At 35.4% G+C, this 25,076-nt stretch overlaps 1 protein-coding gene across 1 annotated transcript in view; it reads left to right on the top strand.

The window, feature by feature from the left end:
* SLC16A10 (solute carrier family 16 member 10) overlaps positions 1-12,081 on the top strand; it is a 136,025-nt gene extending 123,944 nt beyond the window's left edge. The window contains exons 5-6 of the mRNA XM_036767288.1: positions 6,112-6,340; positions 9,358-12,081. Of these exons, the coding sequence (XP_036623183.1) occupies positions 6,112-6,340; positions 9,358-9,590 (462 nt within the window). The 3' untranslated portion in view covers positions 9,591-12,081. The remainder of the gene's footprint in view (positions 1-6,111; positions 6,341-9,357) is intronic.
* Positions 12,082-25,076: the final 12,995 nt, after the last annotated feature.

Here is a 25,076-nt window from a genome sequence, read left to right as displayed (position 1 = left end):
GTCTTAGCACTAGTACAGTTCATTCTTTCTTGCTGTCTCACACGTTCTTACTTGCTCTCCCCTCAAGCATCCCTAGATCCTGAGGATTAATTACTTGTTACTTATTTCAAAGTGTGAATAGATCAAAAAGTATCCAGAGCCAGATATCCTCATTCTTCTCAATGAAGTGTTAATGGAAGTGTCCATATCTTCCAAAGAGAGACATAATCAAAAGTCCAAATAATGGCCCTATCATTAACTTCCTACATTTGAACAGGTTTTCTTGATCAACCTTTTGCTGAAATTTCCAAAAAAATTTCCCTTTGTAAAACCTGGAAAGACTTACATGAATTAATGCAAAGTGAAGTGAGCAAAACCAGGGGAATATTATACATTGTAAAAGCAATATTATGCAATGATAAACTATGAAGGACTTCTTTAGTCTCAGCAATACAGTAATATAAGATGATTCCAAAGGACTCATGATAAAAAATGCTATTCACCTCCAGAGAAAGAAGCAATGGAGTCTGAATGCAGATTGAGGCATAATCATTCTCACTTTATTTTTTTTCCCATGGGGTTTTTTTTTTTTGGTCTGTGTTTTCTTTCACATCATGACTATATAGAAATGTTTTTCATGACTGTACATATATAACCAGTATCAAATTGCTTGCTGTCTCAAGAAGAACAGAGGAAAGAGAAGAGAATTTAGATGAATGTTAAAAATTGTTTTTACATGCAACTGGGAAAAAATAAAATATTAAAAAAAACACAAAGATCAGGGAGGCCGAGAATGTTTGTAGGGAGAACAGGAAGATCCTGTAGATAGAGAAGAAGAGAAGGGGAAAGAGCAGGAATAACAAAGGAGGGGGAGAAGAAAGACTGAATGAATAATACATACATGTATACATACATACATATATATACACACACACAGACAGACAGATTATTAGGTATTTGACTTCACAGAAGAGAATTATTTCTAAAATTTTCTTATTTTTAAAAAATTTCTAAAAAAATTCCTTATCCTTTTGCCCATCCTTTTTGGTGCTTGTGTATACCTCACTAGATATTTTATCTTCTCTTTATTTTCTCTTTTGTCAGTAGAGCAAGGGAAAGTTGAAGGAGTCTAGCAATGAGGTTGCATGTGAGAACATGGAGAAGATAGAAGTAATTGCTGTTTCTTCATCAAAACCAATCAAATTCTCCCTGCTTTGGTATTTTTTTCCCAGTCTCTCCAGTTGGCTTGATGAGCAGGCCTCCTCTCTTTTATGTATATAGTTTCTGGCACCATCACCCCCAGCTCTCTACCCTACCATACTGGCACTTAATATATTTTATCAATAAATCTCTCTTCCTCCCCAAGCTTTTTAGTTCTCTTGAAGCCAGTTTCTGAGCCAGTAGTAGTGGAAGAACTGGATTAAAAATCCTTGCTAGATTCTAACAGCCCCTATCTCTGACCATATTTTGAGAAAGCTATCTACTCTCAGGGCTTCCACCTTCATCATTTGATTGAAGTTCTACTTTACAAAGTTCCCAATGATCTAATGGCCATTTCTCAGTCCTCATCACACTTGACTTCTCTGTGGCATTTGGCACTACTGATCACATTCTTCTCTGGTTTTTTTCAACACTGCTGTCTTCTTGTTCTCCTCCTATAAGCCAGACTACACTTTTCTTGGCATCCTTTGCTGGATCATCATAAGCACTAACTGCGTGTCCTGAAAGACTCTTTCCAGGGCCCTTTTCTTTCCTGTTTACTTTATGCATTTAAAAACATGACATGTGTCCATTGCCTTCAACAGACTTCCAGAGGGGTCCAGGACACACAAAAAGATTGAGAACCCTAGTTTTAGAGAAGCTGAGTTACACTGAGAACTCTCAAGCAGCCAACAGCCTGACAAGTTATTTGTGATGATGCTTTTGCTTTGTGATCTGAGTTTGGATTAGGAAGGTCCAGCTCTATTATCCTGTGCCTTCTACTGCTGAGCCATGGGCTCAGAGACTCTGGCAATCCTGTCAAAGTGAAGAAGCTCAAGAGAACATTAGCATCTAATGGGCACTAGTTTCCTGGAGCAGTTCACCTCATGAAATGTGTGTTTGTTGCTTGCTCTCAGCCAGGTGAAACATCTGCAATTCATTTTCTTCTTGAATCATGGTCAAGCCTCCAGACAAGGTTTAGAGCTGACTTCCTTCCAAGAAGTGTCTGTTCCCTGTGTTACAAGTGGAAAAGGCAATAAGAAGAAATGCTTTTATTCTTGGCTCTAGAAACTGACTCCAAAGAGGTCATTTTCCCAGAACCTGAAACATATTGTGACTGGAGGTCTTGCCATTCATGGCTTCAGGAAACTGGAACCTGAGACAATCTTATTCATCCTCCCAAGCTGTTCTATCTTCCCCACAATGTACCCCTGAACAATATCTAATTATAGAATCTTCTAGTACCTTCCTCTGGAATATAATAAATTGGTATTGAAGTAATTAGTATTTTACTTTATTGTCCATTTTTTAGACTTCTCAATATAGAAATAGTTTACAAAATCTTTGCATAAGACAAGCTGTGCCAAGGTAAGCAGTTCTGTTTACTGCATGTGGGAATAACTGTGCTCCAAGTAACTTGAATCTACCTCTTGGCTTGGCTAGGTTTTAGGCAGTGCTGTCCACAAGGAAGGAGAAACAAATATGCCAGCAAAGCAGCTAAGGATAAGGTAGCTAGAAGCCAAATCCCTTCTTCAGAAGCGATAAATAAAGAAAGGAAATTGTAAATATGTATATGGCATTCAGATTTTTAACAATTCAGTATGGCATTCAACAGAAACAAACATTTTCTTTCTCTTCTTTTTTTCCAAACAAAAGATTATGTCTCATGTAACAAGTAAAACATTTCTTTATTAAGGTAAAATGGGGAAATCCTAGTGGTGTGACTGGAAATAATCTAAAAGTACTTGACTTTTGATCTGGATCATATCATATGAGTGACCCATCACAAGATTTCCTGAACAGAATCAGAATTTTCTGGTCTTGTGGACTCTGTGGACTAAAGCAGTTTTAACAGATAAAATCTTGGGCACCTTTTTATATTTGTAGGTATAATAAGAATCTACCCGAAGTTGAGAACCTCAGGGCCTATTATGGCTATGTAGCTTATGAAAATAATAGCCCCTTATACCTTTTCACACACACACACACAGGTTTTTACATTCACATGTTCACATAAGTTCTTTGTCTAATTTTATTCTAATGTCCCATTTTACAGATGAGAGGACCAAGAGTAAATGTCTCCCTCAAAGTCACATAATGAATTATTTCCAGACTAAAGGCTAGGAACCAGGACTGCTGACTTGCCACTTTTGTTTTCTTTCCATTATATCATACTACCGTACCAGATGGGAATAAGTAGCTGGAGGCAACTTTGGTTAAGGAATAGTGTATTTCTTTTCTCAAGAAAAAAAGTTTTGAACTTATATAAGTTTACATCAAGCATCACTTTCAAAACTATTTACGATAAAAAGTATAAGTGGGTGACAACATAAGCTATGTCCTCTAAATCCCTTTTTGATCATTGGCTAAACATCCACATATAAGTAAGAATATTGTTTAATAGTGGGGCAGCTAGGTGGCACAGTGAATAGAGCAGTGGAGCACCAGCTCTGGAGTCAGGAGAACCTGAGTTTAAATTTGGCTTCAGACACTTATCAGCTGTGTGACCCTGAGCAAGTTACTTAACCCTGTTTGTCTCAGTTCCTCATTTGTAAAATGAGCTGGAGAAAGAAATCACAAATCACTCTAGTGTCTTTGCCAAGAAAACCCCAACTGAAAAATGACTGAACTGACTAAATTAATTTTTAATATCACTGTAGTCTATGTATATATTTGTCCTTCTAGTGTTACTTTCATTGATTTTGCAGTTCCACGTTTCTTTTTATCCCTCATTTGCCATTCTTAATGGTGCTACAGTAGCTTTACATGTGTACTACAGCCTGTTCACCCAGTAATATAGCTACAGCTATACTTGTATAGAGAGCAGTTTGGTGGGTTACAGTCAGTAAAGAGCTGGGCCTGGAGTCAGGAAGACATGAGTTCAAACCTAGCTCAGACACTTAATAGCTTGTGATCCTGGTCAAGTCATTTAACTTAGTTTGCCTTAGTTTCCTCAACTATAAAATAGGGATAATAATAGCACCTACCTCACAGGTTTTTGTGAGGATTGAATAAGATAATATTTGCAAAAACACTTAGCCCAGTGCCTGGCACAGAGTAGGTGCTATATAAATGCTTATTCTCTTTGCCTTTCTTCTTCCATTTCTTTTAAATTACTTGGGAGCATATTTCTGATAATGGCATCATGGGGTCAAAAGATCTGACCAGTTTTATGATGTTTCTTGTGTATTGCTAGCTTGCTTTTCAGAAAGATTTTACCAGTTTGCATTGTGGAAAAAAATTTTAAAAGTTTTTATTGGTATTTTTTATTGCCTAAAATTTCTCCTGTATCTCTCCTATTCTTCCCTCCCAGGGAGGCATTCTTTATAATTTTTTCAAAAGTTAAAACAATCAGCAAAACTAATTGATGCATCAAATAATATGAAAATATATACTGTATTTCATACCTAATAATGGGAGAGGTAAGGGCAGATTTCTTCTTTTACCTCTTCTTTCTAGCCATGCTTGTTTTTTGTAATTTTGCAACATTTGTTTAGAAATGTTTTGTGGTTATTTCTCTTTTCATTTATATTATCATAGTTGTGTATATTGTTTTCTTGGCTCTGGCTTCACAGCACTTCATGTCAGTCTTTACATGTTTCTCTGTTTTCATCATGTTTGTTGCTTCTGACAGCACAATAATATTCCATTATACATTCATGTGTCACAAATTGTTTAGCCATTCAGCAATCAATCAGCATCTACTTTGTGTCTTGTTCTTTGCTGCCACAAATAGTACTCCCATAAATATCTTGCATGTGGAGACTTTCTTTTCAATCAGTGGCTTTCTTATGATATGTGCCTTCTGGAATCTTTGGGTCAAAGGATATGGATATTTTAGTCATTTCATTAGTATAATTCCAAATTGCTTTCCAAAATGATTATACTGATTCATAGTTCCCCCAACAATACATTTGAATGTCCGTCTTTCCACAACCATTCCAACATTCAGTATTCCCATCTTTCGTCATTTTTGGCAGTTTGTAGGGTGTGTGGTAAAACCTCAGGGTTATTTTGACTTTCATTTTTATTATTAGTGATTTGGAGCATTCTTTCATATAGTTGTTAATAGTTTGCAGTTCTTCTGAGAACTATTTGTTCATATTCTTTAATAACTTATCTATTAGGGAATGATTTTTATATATATATATATATTTTTATATATATATATATTTTATATATATATATATATTTAATACAGAGATTGTTTTCCCAGTCAACCACTTCCCTCCTTATCCTTGATGTACTGATTTTGTTTATGAAAAAAACTTTTTGATTTGACATAGTCAAAATTATCTATTTTATCTTTTACAGTTGCCTCTAGTCCTTGTTTGGTTAAGAATGTATCTCCTACCTATCGCTGTGAAAGGCATGTAATCTGCTCTTCAAAATTTTTTATGACATGTTTTTTAATATTCAAGTATCTTTTAAAAACGTATCATGAAATATCTTGTAAGGTGTTGGCCTAAGCTAATTTCTGCCAGATTCCTTTCTAGTTTTTCTTGTAGTTCTTGTCAAATATGTTATTCTTCATGTTTGGGGGTTTATCACACTGGGTTATTGAAATACATTATTTCTGATTCTCCATTGTCTAGTCTGCTCTATTCATTTACTCTGTTTTTTAACCAATACAAAATGGTTTTGATGTCTACTACTTGTAACATAGTTTGAGGAGTGAAAGTGTAACAATTGTATTTCAGTTGTTATTTGAGAATTTTTAAAAAAATCTTTACCAAACTGGATCTGAAAAATATTTAATTCAAGAAGAAATGGAACAACATGAGAAAAATCAAAGACACAATCATTTGGAATGTCATTATGCATGTTGTCTGAGTGTATAGAAAAACAAAACAACTTCATTTGTACTCCCAGGATTTAAAGTTGCTCATCGAAGATAACATTTTCTCAGTGACGTTCTGTTTTTGTCCCTAGGTTATCTCCTTTTTATTCATTGGCCTGATGTCTATGATGATTCCACTGTGCAATGTCTTTGGGGCACTCATAGCTGTCTGCCTCCTCATGGGTCTCTTTGATGGATGCTTTATTTCTATCATGGCTCCCATCGCCTTTGAGTTGGTTGGTGCCCAGGATGTCTCCCAAGCCATAGGATTTCTGCTTGGATTCATGTCTATACCTATGACTGTGGGCCCACCCATTGCAGGTAAATGTAGCATGGTATTTAGTTATCCATAAGTAATTATTTCCTACTTTTGCTTTCTTTGAAATGGCCCATTTGTATTCAAACTCATCACTGCTAACTGACTAGCTGTCATCAGTATTTTGCCTTTATGTTTGTCATTATCTTTGCACTCTTAGTAAGACTAGAAGCAGAGACAGATAAGTTTTAATTTTGCATGTATTTGCTAGGTATATTCTAGCGGGATAGAAGAGGAGGAGCTCTTTAGGATTCAGAGGAAGCAGAGCCTCATTAAGCTTTTTAGGCCCCTAGCCATAATAGATAATTAGGCTACATGTAATGTGTGAAAACAATTGAAAATAAAATAAGACATCAAAAAAATGTTATGTAATCAGAATAGTTTTGATTTTTCACACATGCTTTTTCTAGCCATAATACAAATTGTATTACGTGTAATACATGAAAATAACTGAAAACAAAATAAGACATGAAAAAGTGTTATGTAATCAGAATAGTTTTGATTTCACAAATGCTTTTCCAATCCTTTTCTGTGTAAATGCATTAGTTATTGATGAAAATCTAGATTTTATATAATGTAATAATTGCCAAGTGAAGTCCACAAGCATTTATTAAGCACTTACTACATACCAGCCATGTGCTAAGCACTGAGGATGAAAAGAAAGTAAAAAAACAAAACCTGCCCTCTAGAAGCTCATAGTCTAATGAGAGGGGAACCTGTAAACACCTGTGTACAAATAAAATGTATGTTTGTATAAATATATGTACACACATACGTACACATGTGTGTACATATGGATATGTGGATATGTGGATACAGGCATACAGTATATGATATTAAATATAATAAAATCATTTTTTAAAAATCCTCATGTCCTGTAGTTGTTGTTCGTTAAATTTTGGTCCAGGTCTTGATTTTATTAGTGTAGGGAAGTCTTAAATGTAGAAATTCCTTCTCAATGCGAATCAGCATGTTCTCTGTAATTTATAGGCTTATGTTGTCTGGGACACTGAGAAATTAAGTGATTTGCCCGTAGTCAAATAACCAAGATTTCAGGGACAGGACGTGAGCCAGGGTTTGTTCTTGAACTCAAGTCATCCAAGTCTGAGACTAATCCCTATCTATTGGGCCATGCTACCCTCTTGATAAGTTTTTACCTGCTAAATTTCAGGAGCCATTTGAGCTTGATGGACAGGTCAAATAGCTTTCCACCATAATTAATCCTATAGGGGAAGACCTTGGTTACTGTTTCATTCTTGAAAGATGAGTATTTTGAAAAGTAAAAGATTCTTCATTTAAAAGATACTTTGTTAAAAAAAAAAAGTACTACCTCATTCAGAAGGACGTGTATAGTGTGTTTGAAAAATATCATTTAGCTCAATATGTTGCAGTTTTGTAAATTGAAGGTTTTGGTCTGTTTTGAAAAGTGCTTATAAGTTTTCATGTGATGTTATTTTAAGGATTGGGGTAGAATAATATCAAGTTTAACAAATGTTGAAGCTCATCTAACCAAACACAGATGAAGACCAGGAAGAAAGAGGCCTCTCAGCAATCAAAGGCTTTTTCACAAAGTACAGGCCCTAAAGTTTATGTGCTTCACTCAAAGGAGAGCTCTTCATGGTCTTGCTCAGATATTACTTAATCCTATTTTAATCACAAGTTTTAAGCCCCCAGAAGATTACAAGAAGCAAATTAGAAGACAGGAAAAGTAATGCAATAGGACAGATATTCTAAAAGAAAATAATAGGGAATTACAAATGAGAGACTGAAAACAAGGGAGAAGATAGAAAACCTATACTACAGGGTGGGGGAGAGGCTGAAGGGTGGGAGAGAATTTGAAATTAAAAAATTAATAACTAAAATAAATAAATAATTGAAAGTTAAAATTTGAAAGATAAGAAGAAAATATATAAAATGTAGAAACAAGAACTCAAGAAATGCATATAGTCTGGGTCCATGTAGGGTAGGCACAAGGAACACTATATACGTCAGTAGGCCCTGCAGGGGCCTATCATGTGTATTGCAGCACAGTATAATAACAGGAAAAAGAAGAGGGCCTGCAAACTGTAGGCTAGGGAGCATGACTTTAATACTTGGCAAAAGTCTAAAACATATTATTCAAGGGATAGTTTGAAAATATACGGGAAAGGAGAGATGAAAAAGCCTTCATCACCCACTTCCCTCTTTCACATGACAATCCTTCAAATACTTGATCAGTCATAGGCATGCCAGATTAAACTTAATTCCTTTTTTGACTGAGTTACTGAACTGATAAGGGGATTGGTGGAGATAGGCTATCCAGGAGGGAATGCCATTATTTTCGAGGGACATAGGTAGGTCACAGAGCTGACCTTTTTACATGTTTTAAAAACTTAGAATATTCCTCTAAATATACTTAAGTTTCTTTTCCTCTCCTTCTTCCAATAATTCCTTCAACTCCTTATATTTAGAATAAAGAGACTACACAGTAAGAGTCTCCCTTTCCTTGAAAAATGGGATTATGTAATGGACTGAGGAAATGCATTAATATTTCTTGGGTGTATTTTTTAAAAAGTCACCATAAGGAAGTGACACCTTGTATGATAAGCAAAATAAAGCTGGCATGCTCTTGGTCTGTAGGACAGGGGTTTCTTATATTTTACTACCATGGCTGTACCTGCTACAGGCACTTTTACATAGTGATAAGGCCTGATGTGTATAGCCAAGTTCCTGAAAGCCCAAGAGATCAGGCTTTTATGACAGAAAGATGATAGATTTTTCCCCTTCTCTATCACATCAATTGAGACTTTGCAGTTCACACCTTCTTCTCAAAAAATGTGTTGTATTTTATTGAAAGCCTCTTGAGGGCAAGAAAGAATAAGGGAAAATAGAGAATATCCCTAAGGCACTAAGATTTGAACCCTTCCCTTAAAGCTACAGTGAGGTATGTAAAGTAAGAGGACAGGACTAGATCTGGCTCTGAGGTCCCTCCTAACACAGATTCAAGGATCTGTCTCTTGATGACAACCTCTTTTCTTCCTAGGTTTACTCCGGGACCACCTAGGTTCTTATGATGTGGCCTTCTACCTCGCTGGGGTCCCACCCCTACTGGGAGGAGCTGTGCTTTGCTCAGTCCCATGGATCCATGAAAAATGGAAACAAAAGGAAATGAGGATCATTGGAGGGGAGAAGCTGGAGAAAATGTTGGAAAACCAGACCACTCTGCTCCCAAGCTCATCTGGGATGATTAAGAAAGACTCTGATCCTGTTATTTAATTCTCCGAGCTTCTGCCAGACTGGACTTGCTTCCCAAAGTTACAGCAAGTTTTCTTTTTTTATGAATTGGAAGGTTTTTTTTAAATAGCATTAGAATGGTAAAATGAGATCATTACCAAGCAATCGAGAACCCTTTCTTATCATTCAATAGCTTTCTGACATTTCTGAGACCAAGGGCAGGGACTTTGGTACTAGAAAATATGACTTGAAATCACATCACACTTGTCTATGAGAGAAAAATTTAGGCATCTCACAGGAAAATCAAATTCTGGAAACTGTGACAGGTATTTAGCATGTGTAAAGATTATAAAATACCTCAACCTACACTGGAAGGGTTACAGTCTTGATTAGGACTGAAAATCTTGCTTGGTCTCTAAACTATCATGCTGATCAGTTCTGGTATCTCTGTTTTTAACTTCTTTTGCTATGTTAAAATTTTTTTTTAAGTAAAGCAAAGATCTTACTTTCCCAGAAGATTGACATTTAAATTTAATGCTCTGCTGCTGTTAAATTATGAAATGTGTTCACAGAATATCTTGAACTTGTTCCATTGTGAATTCTGTTTTTGAGCCAAATGAGGCCTTTCCTGGGGCAGGAGCTGAAATGTATGCACATTAAATATGTGAGACATCAACATCTCCAGTGCTGCTTCTTGGAGCATTGGTACAGAATTCAGCCATGTCTTCCATTTTACATTGCCTGCTGTGGGCCTAGAGTGTGTTTTAACACTTGAATAGCCTGTAATTTGCAGAGTCTAAAAAAACAAACAAACCCCAACCCAAATTAACTAAAGACTTTGAATCACAACCCTAAAGTACACTAGAATGAATTAGAGAGAACTTGATAACTTGTATTTTAAGTTCTTTTACTCTTCTGGGTCTGTTAGATCCAAAAAGCTTACTTTTTTTTAGATGCATGTTACGCATGCACCAAGCTGCAGTTATACGCACAAATAGACAAAAATCTTGTGTTCATGTAGACAGTCTCTCCATTTCCAATAGAACTAGTTGCTTAAATTCTTCTCTATGAATGTAGTGGTCTGCTGTGACTCCAAATTATTTGTGAAACAATCTTACATACCCATAACTTTCTGGAAAAATTGTAATCATAATTATTTGTCTATCTTGGTTCCCTTTCTATTAACATTCCTGCTGCTTCTGCCCTAAAAATAAAATCCTAAACAATTTATCACTTATTCACATTAAAAACAAAAACAAAAGCTTTCTGCTCAACTTCAAGATTAAGTCTATATTTTTGTTTATGTTCAGGTCACTGCAAGTTAATGTTCAAGATGTACTTAAATCCTAACTTTGTAGGCAAATAATTTTGCATATACACTAGGATCTTCCTTAGAAGTAGCTTTTGCACACCTGGGGAGATTGCCTGTATTTGCCAGATGCCTTTTTTCCTTTTCCAAGTACTATTTGGCTCTTTCTTTTTCTAAATACTTCTCAAATCTTTTGCCCATCCTTGGGGAGAGGGAGAGGTTTAGGAAGGGGAAAGTAAGACAGGATAGAGGGATCGAGAAGTGTGAAAATACATCCAGTTCTCAGTACTTTGGTGCTAGAAAAACATGGCTAGAAATCAAATCAAACATGTCTATGAAAGAAGGTATATTACTTCCACACCTTGCTTCTGGCTAGGAGAACTATCTGAAAGAATGATAAATTGTATGGGTGATTTGTTATCTTTTGGGGCAGGGAGGTATGATTGTAAGTTGAAGTTTTGTGGAAAATCTAGTAGCTTTTTTTTTTGCAGTAGTTTACTTGCTTTCTGGCAACTTGAAAAATGCAAGGTGCACCTATGAAATATGATATCTAGTTTTATTAGGATTTTAAATAATTTAAAGCATAATGATGTTCTCTTAGTTAAGTTTAAACTTTCATTTCTATTATGTAATTATTCAGTTACCTATATAATTTGTCTATGCAAAATTCTGTTAAACATCTTGGTTTATTTTTCTTTTTTCTCTAGGTCTTTATATTTCAGTTAAAAACAACCAATCACAGATACTTTGATCATACTGCCTTCTGATACTTGCTATTTCATAATTATGCATAATTGCGTGTAAATCAACAGCCTCTTTATTCATGTCCTCTTAGGTTTCTTTGGCAATATGAAGTGGTACTTTCTTATTTAAAAAATGTTTTTGAGAGGTCTACAGGAACACCCATGATCAAGACCAACCATAAAGGCTGCCAATATAAAGCTTATTTTCAAATTATCATAATATTTGAACACAATCCAAAAAGTTTTATACCAAGCTAGAGTTTATTGGTCAGTTTTTACAAAGTAATCAGATATCTTCAAAATAGAAAATTCACTCCACAAGAGCTTCAAAACCTTTTATTATTTTACAATTTGGCTGGTTTTAGAGAAAGAAGTAGTTGACTAAAACCCGAAAAAATGGTCTTTTTTTTTCCATTTTCCATATTATAAAACAGCTAAATGACTTAAATGTTCGTAATAAAAAAAAATAAGTTCTCAGCAATGTTGTGTGTTTGTGTGTATATTGCATATATGTAGTTTTTATATCATGGCATTAAGTAAAATGGAAGTATAACATTGATAAACTTTAAATGTTTTTTAAAAAATTTATTGCTATCAGTGTATAATAAAAGCTATTGTTCACTAAAGAACAAAAACCACTTGCTTATCATTATTAGAGCTGCTAAATTCTACAAGGAACAACTTATTTAGTGAAAGAATATGTAGAAAGTAGCCCCAAGGTAAACACAATCTAAGATATAAAGATTAAGAAAGTTAAAGGCTATGACAAATGGAGATAAATTCTTTATGAAAGTTTCAACTAAGAGATATTAATTTAGGATTTCCCTCAAAATAAATGCTCTTTAATTTCTAAAGTAGGACAGAATAATACACTGAAATGAGATGGCCTAATATGCCCTGGTTTGGTTTGGTTTTATCCAGAGACATTTTTATTTAGGAAAAGGTCCAACACTATCATTCTTTGGTGTTCTGTTTTTCTCTTCAATTCTGATAGGGCACGTTAAATGTTCAAATCCTATTGGGACATGGGGAAAAGAAATTCTTTGATTTTGCCCAACAATAATTCTAGATCCAGTTTCAGGATGGTAGATGCCAAAGGAATATCAAAATTCTTTTACTGGATTAGGATTTTGTTTTCATGAATGTTGTTTGGGAGGAAAATGGGTCATCCCTTCATAATGCACTACTCAGATCCAGAGAATGTTCTATAAGATTTTGTGACTTCTCGATTATAATTGCAGCATTTTTTGAACAGCATTATTTTAAGATTTATAATCCTATATGCATCTTTTTGTTGCATACATAATAAAGGTAAAAAATGGAGACTATTTTCCATCCTCAAAAACACAGGCATGACTTTTTTCCAAGCTTTAATTTCTATTCATCACAAAAAATGATTTACATGTTGTATTATGGTCTCTTACAGATAGCTAAACCTATGTACAAATGACCAGATGGGCTCTACCCAAACTTGGAGAGACCTTTTGTGACCACTCACAACTGACCATTAGGGTTTGAATATCAGATTTGACTTAAGCTATGTATGATTGGGAGTTGAAGTGTCTTTCACAGTTATAAAAATATGCCTCTTTAAGGCTGAAAAATTACTGGTATAAAATATCAGTAATGGATCTATTGCTCTAGGGTATGTGCTTTTGTTTTCTATTTTACTCTCAGAAGTGTAAGGCTGCATGGCATATTGGACCACAAGCTGGCCTCAAAGCCAGGAAGACGTGGGTTCAAGGCCTTCACCTGATACACACTAGATATGCAACCCTGGGCAATTTATTTTTATTTTTTTGGAGGGGGGAAGGCAGGGCAATTGGGGTTAAGTAACTTGCCCAAGGTCACACTGCTAGTAAGTATGTCAAGTGACTGAGGCCAGATTTGAATTCAGGTCCTCCTGACTCCAGGGCTGGTGCTCTACTCACTGTGCCACCTAGCTCCTCCAACCCTGGGCAATTTAACTTAACCTTTCAGTACTCATGGCAACTCTCTCTTTAAAAAAAAATTAATATTTTATTTTCTGCCAATTACATGTAAAAACAACTTTTAAAATTCATTTGTTAAGTTTTTGCATTCTAAGTTCTCAACCTCCTTTCCCCACTGACCTATTCGTCCCTCCCTTCCCCCAATGAGAAAGCAAGCAATTTGATATAGGTTATGCATGTTAAGCAACTCTCATAACAGTATAAATTACAGTAAATGGGCTGACTTGCATTGGTAGAAGTTGTTCCCTAACCTGGGAGTTCCCTAGAATAGTGAAATCACAGGTCCGGTCTCTATCCTCAGAAATAACTCCACATTAATATTACTGATGGACTCCTGACAGAATATTGTCATATTTCATCTAGTTTTGAATGAATCTAAGTTTAAAAATATTTATACAAAGTCCATATTTTTTTTTTCTTGAAATCGTCTCCCCATTTAGCCTGTAAATGAGGCAGGGTGTTATAATGGGAAGAATGCCTGGATCTGAGTGTTTCAAGGACCTAGGTTTGAATTCTGGCTTGGCTGCCTTACTGCTGCTGTGTGTGTGAATTTGGGCAATTATTTGATCTCTCTAGTCCCTCACTTTGTCATCTAGGAAATAAGAGAAATGTTTTGGATCTGGGGTTCTTAATGTTGGTGCATAAAATTGTTTTTAAAAAATATTTTTATGACCTTCGATATAATTGATTTCCTTTGTATTCCTATATGTTTTATTTTATTCTCAATGACATTATTCTGAGAAGGTATTCAGAGGTTTCAACAGATTGCCAGAAGGGGTTGTGATACACCACAGTTTTAAAATTCCTGCCCTAAGTGTTCTCCAAGGTTTCTTCCATCTCTAAATCCTTTGGTGAGGCTGTGAACCCATACATATTATCCCCCTTTGTCAATATTACATTTCCTACATTTGAGTGGCTTTTAATATGATTAGCTCGTTAGAAAGCTGAGTTGTGTGTGTGCTTTTTTTTTAAATCAATATACCTGATTTAGTCAACCTATGTCTTGAGAAGCAGTGAAGCATCTGGTAATACACTTTTTACCACAGACACTTCTCTTTCCTCTTTTCCTCTATTGATAATCTCTTTATTTTCCTTCCTCTTTTTCCCTCAAAATGATTTCCCAAAAAATGATTACCAGTGGTATCCTTACACACATTGAGCATTGCTTAGACTCCATTACTAATGCTTCAGGTTTTGTGGTTTCTGATCTTTCCTCGGGTTCCCCAACCATGATAGAGTTTGCTAGAGGACTCCAAAATTTAACTTATGGAGAATTGAAATGGATAAAAATTACTGATCTATATAAACTGGTCTTATTATTTGTTTTTTTTTAGAGGGTGTAAGGCAGGGCAATTGGGGTTAAGTGACTTGCCCAAGGTCACATAGCTAGTACATTTGTCAAGTGTCTGAGGCTGAATTTGAACTTGGTTCCTCCTGACTCCAGGGCCGGTGCTGTACTCACTGTGCCACCTAGCTGCCCCAAACTGGTCTTATTATTAAAGAAACTCTAATATTAAACCACTAAACTGTCTGGGGGAAGGAAGGAATGAGTTTGTCAACATATTTTTGTCAACCATATAAGATATGCATTTTATTAATTTTTTAAAATATTTCAAATTTATATAGTTTCAACATTTCATGATACATTTAGTAAGAGAATAGACTGGAAGAAAAGCTCTTGGTGTAAATATTTTCCTATAGTGCTTTTAATTTTTATATCCCATCACAGACTCCTTATGAGAGGCAGCCTGGTATAGCAGGAAACTAGGTGGCACAATGTATAGACTACCAGAGTTTGAGTCAGAAAGACCTCAGTTCCAATCTTGCCTGATACACTCATTAGCCATGTGACCCTGGGTAGGTCACTTAATCTCTTATCTGCATCAGGTTCCTCATCTGTAAAATGTACCTACCTAGGACTTGTGAGGATAAAATGAGATAATGTCTGTAAAGTACTTTGTAAACCTTTAAGTCTCATATCAATGCTAGCTATTATTATATCCCATTGCAACCTCACTATGAGTGATTGGCTAGTGCAAAAGAAAGTATACTGCATCTAAAATCAGAGGTGGGTGGGGCCTTTGATAAATCTGAGTTCTACTACTTATTATACCTATGTAACCTTGGGCAATGCATCACTTAAACTTTTGAGCCTTAATTTTCTAATCTGTAAAACGAGGGAGCTGGTCCAAAACCTATGATCCAGAGCCTTGTTCACTTAGTGCTTGACAGGGGAATACCTTAGAAAGATGGACTCTGACTATATCATTCACTAAATTCCCTTGAATAGGATTCTAGGTGAGTGGAGCTTATTCTAAAATCCACAGTGAATGGATGTCCCAGTATAGTAGTAGCATCAACTCATTTTTTTTTATAAGAAGAAATTGTGAAAGTAGAAGTTGGCTTAAGGCTTTAGCAACTCTTTCATGATAGAAAACTAATTTTAAATGGAATTTTAAGTTACTTTGAATTTTAGAAAGAAATACAGTTATTTGTAATACTTGAACCTTCAGTGTTACTGGTATAGAAATTGGAGGGCAATTCTGTTATGTTAGGAGTTGGGTTTTGAGGAACATAAGGGCAAAGGATTTAGGTTTTCTTGTGTTCTCAATTAGGGTTAGTGTGGGAAGTTAAAAAGATGGATCTTGGCTGATTGAAACAAAATACTTTTTAAAAGAGGAGTTCTAAGTATAATTTGGAAGAGTTATGGTGTCTGTGTTGAGAGATGCCAACTGATTATGACAGCTTCCCCTGCAGTAGTACTAGCAACAACAAAAAAAGCATCATCTGCATTTGTTTAAAATTCAAATGTGTTCAATTAATCCTTGGGGGGAAATTTCAACATTTTAGTAGTTTGGTAAGTTGTTTACAAGCATTGCTTTTTGGGTCAACAGTTGTACTGGCAAAGAGGATTTTTGGATGGCCAGTGGCCAAAATTTAGAATATATCTGGCAGCCAAAAGCAGTGATGTTGATAGCAGGAATTGGGACTATTTGATTTGCAATTTGTAGTTTTGTACTCACCTCTGAGAGAAACAGTGCACATTACTTGGCATTTTATGTATATTAGAGGCTAATGCTTTGAGGGAAACTAAGTCAGAGAAAATGTGCTTTGCCTTATACTTTTCAGCAACAAAAGGGAACACATAGCTATTTTCATTGCTGGCATGCAGATTGCATAATCATACATTGACAGATGCTAGATAACTTACTGAGAAAATAAAGATCTATGAAAATATATAGTGTCACACTTTTGTTGTACAAATTTGATTTAAAACTTGGTTGTTAGAAAATAAAATATAAACTTTGGTTTTGCAAAGAACATGGAAAATTTGCTCTTTTTTAGAAGCATATGCTTTTATGGTTGTAGAAGGAAATACATTTAAGGGAGTCTGATAAATGCCCTTTTATACTCTCATTTACCACACCTCTGGAGACATCCCTCTTTTTGTAAAGAATGCCTTATGGTTAACATTTTAAAGACTAACATTAGAGCTTTTTTTTTTTTTTTGGCAAGGTAATCCAGGTTAAGTAACTTGCCCTGGATCACACAACTAGCAAGTGTCTGAGTATCAAGTATCAAGTGTCTGAGGTCTGATTTGAACTCAGGTCCTCCATACTCCAAGACCCTGCTCTATCCCACTGCGCCACCTAGCTGTCCCAAAGACTAACATTAGAAAAGAATATAAATTTACCTCATTTCTGAAAGTTGAACTAGTATATTAGAATGCTCTTTCTTACCAGTTTATAAAGCCATTGAAACTTAAACACAACCTTTTCTCAGCACTTAATCGCTGACAATCATTGACTACCTCAGCTTACAGGATCAAGCTGATACCATTTCATAAGATTTGACTTCATTAGAAGAGATTATTAAACAGAGCTTCACATTTTGTTGGACAATTTAAGATATGTCGAGCAAGGGTATATACGCCATTATAGTCACCCAAGTGTCAGTATCCTGTGTTTTATGAGGGTTAGTAATTGACTCATTTTATGAGTGTTAGTAACTGACCCAAATGAAAATAGAGGTAAGGAAAGGAATATCAACTACCATGGCCTTCAAAATTAACTGAAGGAGGGAGCTAATCAATGAACATGATGTATTAGTGACTCATTTATAAAAATGTATTGCCAATGAGAAAATTGTTAGTTCCAGACTATATACTTGGTGATTTGTTATCCTTTGCTAGAGGAATAGAAAGTAAGTGACCATGGTTGTGCCTTATTGATCATTTTGGGGTCTCCCTTTGGGAAAGAAGCACCCCTTTCTTAGGTAGGCCAGGAACCATGGCAATGAATGTCTTTATTCCTGGTGCCTTAAAAAAATACTATTGGTAATAAGCATGTTGCATTTGTGCAGATGGTAGGAATTTACCATTACTCAGTCTAATTAAAGAATTCTTCTCAGTATGAATGGAATAAGAAAGATAAAAGTTTCCTTTAAAGTTCTTTAATAAGAATGTATATTATTAGAAATGACTATAAAATCTGTTTAAATTCAAAGTTCTGTGCAAATATGTCAGAGCATTGAATTAGTGATTTTTATGTGATACAATATAAAGAGGGTTTCTGTCAAGTATTTGTAAATGTGTTAAAGTGTTTAAACAAAAATATTATTACGAACTTTTCTTGACTTTTAAAAAATTCTCTGGCACATGTGATAACGTGTTAGTGATGGATCCAAATGACAACCTTTTCAATACACTTGGCATTAACTTATTTCCAGAAACAAAGGTTTATTAGTAGTCATATTTTAACTAAAAACTGCAAAAACAGAACAAAAAATAATCCCACAGGTTTTTGTTCTCACTGTGTGCTTGGCTTATGAATGATCAACTTTTTTCACCAAAGAAAGATTGTTTGGTGCTGAATTTAATGTTACTTTTAAAATGTTTTACTTTGTATAATAGCATAGAGCTAAGCATTTGTGTTATGAATTACTATTCTAACCAAGTGTATCATTGTATTATATCATAATGTATTGTATCATGTTATATATTCCCACCTGTTAGACTTGAGGGAAGATTCAGCTGCAAACTATTATTTCTTTCTAGATATGTATAGATTACTATGTAATTTTCATTGACTTTAAACATCTTACACTGAAAGAATCACTATATGAACATTTGAAAAAGTGATGCATGATCTTTCTTTGTAGCCAAATTGTGCTCAAATGAATGATTGCCAAGAAAAAAGCCCCTTGCATGGATATCAACTAAAGTTGGTAAACTGTTGATACAAATTTGGTACTTTAGTGTAACTAAAGTTGAAGAAAGGTACTCTGTAACTGTGGGCTTGGGAAATTATTTCCTTAACTTTCTATATTCCTTTAAAAATATATTATCAAGAAGGAATTAGAAATACTTTGGTGCTCATTCCCAGCACTTGAACAAATATGTTCCCTCCCCTGCCAAGGAGGTGTATTTGTATTATTTATATTTAAGTTCCCATTGATAGCATCATTTGCCACCTGTCCTTTGACCCTTTGATTAGTGGTTACTGCAGCAAGTGAAGAATAATGGTCAGCAGCTTTCGAGTTAGTGATTGCTAAGAGATGTTGATATCCGTCTAATTCCTTGGGTTGTCTCACAAACTTTTGAGGTCAGTCAATAAGCATCTACTATGTGCTAGGTGCTGTGCTAGGCAGTGGGGAAACAAAGAAAAGTGAAAGACAGTCCCTGCCCTCAAGGAGCTCACATTCCTTTGCCCAGTGCAAGCAGTGACTAAGTGAAGGGCTATATATACATTCCAGATACTACATATTCCATGGGGATAAACAGTGCAGGCTTTCCAAATCTGTGCCCTCATGTTTTAACTTAACTAGTTAATACAGCTCTTACTATTAGTACTAGCTTGTGTGTGGAAGGGAAAACAGACTTCCCAATGTAAGGATGCTAATGACACCAAACATTGCAACCTCTGATGTGCAGCTTTGGCATAGAACACACTTGGATGAAATTGTATTTTTGTAGTTATGCTTCTTTAACTCAAAGACTAGGGCTAGGATAAACAGAAATCTGCAGTATTATTTTAAAAGGAAATAGTTTTGATTTTAAATGTTTATCTTAGACTTCTTGTATAATGCAAAGTTTTCATATTGGCTATCTTCTTGTTTTGTTATATTATTTGAGAATTTGTTTTATTCTACATATCTTCAAATTAGTGGGAAAGTTTGACCATAGAAGTCATCAAATATTAATATTACAGGTACATGATGTCTATTGCAGTGCAGCCCTACTTCTCTCACTGCCTATGCAGGATGCTATGGACTTGATCCTATAATACTCTGTAGTTTAATATTTGCTATTTTACATTTTTAATGTCTTTATTTTAAGGGTATGATTTGTAACTGATTTTTATATGCAACTGAATGTAGATTTGCAACTTTTTTAGAAAACAAAATAAACTTTTTAACAATTTGGAGGACAATGTACTTCACAGAAAAAATGTGAAACTTTTTGGTCAATGCAATAAAATTTTTAAAAATTAAGTTGCTACAAAATTTTGAGTTTGTTTATAAATTCCCTTGGAGAGAAAAGAAGTGGAGCTGAAATAGAGGAAATAATTGTATGCTGCACAAAAGACACAAATCCATCCATTATGAAAAATGCACATATATTCCAAATATGTTCAGGTAAAGTTATTTCTTAAAGGAAGAGCATAATAAGTCAGATCCACACAAAACACTGGATAAAGAACAAAACATTTCTATTCTGCTTTAAGAACATTTTGATTTTCATTGCTGCAGATTTACCTTCCTCATTTGTTATGGATGATAATACCAAAAGGAACTTTTAGCCACTGTGAACACAAACCAACTAACAACTGGGAGAGGGGACCAAGAAGTATGTAGAAATTTAAAACTGGTTATCTGTGGATTAGTAGCTTGTTATAAAAATCCACACAGGTCTTTTCTGTTTTTCATATGTTCATCTAGTTTTATTCTTAACTGCCATTAGGATGACTCTGAATTCCACTGTCATAGAGGAGGTCCACAGCAGGGTCCAAGTTGAAGAGGGATTCCTTATACATTGTGAGCTCCTCCAGATCAGTCAGGATTTCAACAAGAGTGAGGGACAGCCTATGAACATAGCCTTGTGTGCTGTAACACTGGTTTCCATGCAATGTGAAGAGAATGCAAGGAAGGCCCCCAGCATGTTGGGTGGATCCCTGGACTGAGTAAAGGACATGGATAAGAGTCACACAAGACAGGCAGGCATGAAAAAGTTGTAATCTGAAGGGAATACCCACATCAGTGAAATTGCAGTAAAATTCGCAATACAAACACTAAAGTATTAGAAATATATTTGCTACCTTTCAAAATGCTTTCACATACATAATCTCATTTAATCCTCACAATAATCCTGTGAAGTAGTTAGTACAAATATGATGATGTCCATTTTATAGGGATCACCCTCAGTTTAAGGAAACTGAAGTTTAGAGAGGTAAAGTTATTTGTCCAAAGTCACCTTTGAATTGAACTGAGTATAAGGAATATATAAAAATAATATAAAGAAACTGAATACAAAGAACTGAGATGAAACTCATGTCTTTTGCTTCTTATTCCAGTATTCATTGCCACTGCAGCATATGGCTATTTCTGTCATCTCTTCTATCTAAAATACCCTCTGAAGTTCTAAATCCTTTGATCTCCACTTGTGTGAACATGTGCATCTTGGGGGACCAGGTTGGGCAATGAAGAGGCAAATAGGTGCTTGCCATACACCTTGATATAAGGCGTGTGAAAGTACATTGCTTCTACTGTGTTATATCATCCAGGAGATCAAGTGAAACATACTCTTGACTTACCATGGTAAGAAAAGCAAATAGTGGCTTAAGGAGGGAATAACATACATACTCAATTGGGCATGGAAATCTATCTTACCCTACAGGAAAGTAGAGGGTAAGGGGGGTAAGAGAGGGGAGGATGACAGAAGGGAGGGCAAATAGGGGGAGGGGGTAGTCAGAAGCAAATACTTTTGAGGAGGGACAGGGTCAAAACAGAGAATAGAATAAATGGGGGGGCATGATAGGATGGAGGGAAATATAGTTAGTCTTTCACAACATGACTATTATGGAAGTGTTTCACATGACTACACATGTATAACCTTCAAATTGCTTGCCTTCTTAATGAGGGTGGGTAAGGAGGGAGGAAGGGAGAGAATGTGGAGCTCAAAGTTTTAAAAATTGTTTTTACATGCAACTGGGAAATAAGATATACAGGCAATGGGGAACAGAAATCTGTCTCACCCTACAGGAAAACAGAAGGGAAGAGGATAAGAGAAGGGGGAGGCAGGTGATAGAAGGGAGGGCAGATTGGGGGAAGGGGTAATCAGAATGCACACCATCTTGGGGTAGGGGGAGGGGAGAGATGGGGAGAAAATTTGGAGCTTAAAATACTGTGGAAGTGAATGTTGAAAACAATAAAGTAACTAATTTAAAAAATTAAAAGAAAAGCAAATGAGCTAAATAAGCAGATAGATCATAGGATTTGGAGCTGATAGGGCTCTGAGAGTTTGTCTAGCCAAACCCTTCATCTTACAGCTAAGAAAATATTGGGATCTTTAAAAAAAATAAAGTTCTAGGGTCATTTTTGGGAGCAAGGTTCATTTGTTCTTGGTTCTCACACAATTACATGTGTAGCTATAGCTTCCTCTAAGTCAACAATCCTCTACTATTATCAAGCAAGACACAAAATAGGAAGTCACATGCTGACAAAGGCAAAGTTGTACTAACATTTTAAACATTGTTCTTTTATGAGGTGTACAAAAAAATTTAGTGGTTTTAAGGTCTAACAGCAGAGCAGCGAGTCCTCCAATCATTGAGAGATGAGAATGACAACTGGTAAATACAACATAAAGAATTATCAGCTGAAAGCCACAAAGTCAGTGGAGGGCAAGGAAGTGGGAGGTAGAAGCTGATCCCTCTGGGATTCCTCTGACAGGTTCCCTACAGTAACTTGCAGGAAACATTTCTCACTTTGGGTCTGAGACACTTGAAGATACTGAGTCTGGGACCTGTGGGAATTGAAGTTAGTATACTTTATGTACATATGTGTATCATTTATTGATTCTTATTTTCTTGAAATAAAACTTTTAATACATGGCTTTGAAACGTTAGCATTATCTTACATTTGTTTCTCTCCCTTAACACTCGTATCCACTTATTCACTCAATACTTAACACAGTCCTTTGCACATGTATAAAACAAAATACAAGAAGAAATGTTAAGTTCTGTCGATTCTACCTTCATATTCTCATAAAGAGCCTCCCCTCGACCTTTCTCTTCATGTTGCTACACACCTTTCACTACATGCCCAGAGCCTTCTAAAAAGTAATCCCATTTCTGTACCCTTCTCTATCCACTCTAGTTTGCCTAGACTCATTTTTTTTTAAAGTAACACGTTGAATTTATTACACACTTTTAAAGAAATCAAGCTGTATATAGACATTTGTTGTTCCATGTAGAAACCCCTTCTTTTCTGCTTTGTTTATGGAAATGTTTCTTCCCTTCCCCCTCTTTCAAAGTACAAAAATAAAATTTCAAAAAGAATCTCCATTCTTGTTTTCAAGGACTTTGAATAAACAGTAAAGCCCTATAGCCCTACTGTATACAAGTCTGTTTTGCTTCTCTATTTTTGTTATTGCTGTGTATCTCTATGTTCTTGTCATTGTGTTTGTCTTAGAACGTAAAGTACATGAAGGCAAGGAACATTGGTATTTTGGTCAATCTAAACATCTAACTATCAAGGTCAAACACACAGTAGATGCTATAAAAATGTTTGATGTTGATTCTGCTGATGACAGAGAAGAATTTAGCACTAGATCATTCCTGATTTTTAGGTCTTTGGTCCAAAGAAGTCTAATTAGGTTAATGCAGTTTTCAACAATTCAGTGCTTTTCTGTTTCTTGTTATTTTTTTTGAGCTTTTATTTAGTATTTTATTTTTCCCCAGTTACTTATAAAAATAAATTGTAACGTTTGTTTTTAAAATTTTTAGTTCCAAATTCTCTCCATTCTTTCCTTCCCCCACCCCCTTGAGAAGGCAAGCAATTCCATATAGGTTATATACATGTGTAGTCATGCAAAACATATTCATAATAGTTGTGTTGTAAAAGAAAATAGACAAGAAAAAAATGACTTTTTTGTATGTAGAAATTCTTTGCTCAGCCTTTTTCAGTTGCTCTGACATAAAATTCAAACTTTCAGAATCACAGAGCCTCAGTGCTGGAAGGGATCTCAGAAGCCTTCCAGGTTAACCCAGGCTAATGTGAACAAGAATTCCTTCCACAACATGTCTAGTAAGCCTCTGCTTGAAGATTTCCATGAGGGGGAACCCACTAATTCCTTAGGCAGTCTCGGTCACTTAGCTACTTAGTCCCCAAAGTAAGTCACTTTGGGTTATGACAGTGACTTAGTCATGTTGGAATTGCCTCAATTGTTAGGAAACTCTTCCTTACAACAGATTAGATTTTCTTCTTTGCCAGAATATCAACAAGCATTTATTAAGTGCCCACTATGTGCCAGTTACCATGCTAAGTGCTGGGCATATAAAGGCAAAAAAAGTCCCTACCCTCAAGGAGCTCAGTTTAATGAGATAGCATGAAAAGAATGATGAACAAACAATATATATTTAGGAAAAATTGGAGATTATTTCAAATGGAATCACTAAGATTAAGGAGGATTACTCTTTGTTCACTGTATATGCCTCATACTTTCTCACTTCTTTGCCTTTATTCTGTTCTATGTGCCTGGAATATTCTTCTTTGCCTTTTAGATTATCCTACCAATGAAAGCTAACTTAAATGCTATATGTTTGAGGAAGCCATTCTCCCTTAGACATCATATAGCTCATTTTTTAAAAGCAAACCTTTAATGCACTTACCATGTATAATATTATGTATTAAAGTCATTTGTGAGCCTTTTGCTTCCCGGGTTGTCTTTCCTAGTCTTCTACTTTTACTTCTCCTGGCATAGCAAGAGCTTTGAATATATTAGGTACTTAGGAAATGTTTATTGAAGATTACTTTTGCTATCATGCTTGTAGATGACAGATTTTGCCAACTACTGGGCTGTCCAGTGGTTTCCCAGGTTTCTGGGTAAAGTTTTGAGATGAACAGGTATATATCCCAAAAGTTGTCTGGGCTCTTACACATTAGCAGTTATATTTTTATGTATAGGACTTGGTTCCAATTCTTTTTTTTAATATTTAATTTATTTAATATATTTAGTTTTCAGCATTGATTTTCACAAGAGCTTGAATTACAAATTTTCTCCCCATTTCTACCCTCCTGCCCACTCCAAGATGGCATATATTCTGGTTGCCCCGTTCTCCAGTCAGCCCTCCCATCTGTCACCCCACTCCCCTCCCATCCCCCTTTCCCTTCTTCTCTTGTAGGGCAAGATAAATTTCTATGCCTCATTGCCTATGTATCTTATTTCCTAGTTGCATATGCAAAAACTTTTTTTTGCTGTTGTTTTTGA

The sequence above is a fragment of the Trichosurus vulpecula genome, chromosome 7 (genome assembly GCF_011100635.1).
Source record: "Trichosurus vulpecula isolate mTriVul1 chromosome 7, mTriVul1.pri, whole genome shotgun sequence".
Classification (NCBI taxonomy): domain Eukaryota; kingdom Metazoa; phylum Chordata; class Mammalia; order Diprotodontia; family Phalangeridae; genus Trichosurus; species Trichosurus vulpecula.
This window is presented reverse-complemented; position numbering and strand designations above follow the sequence as displayed.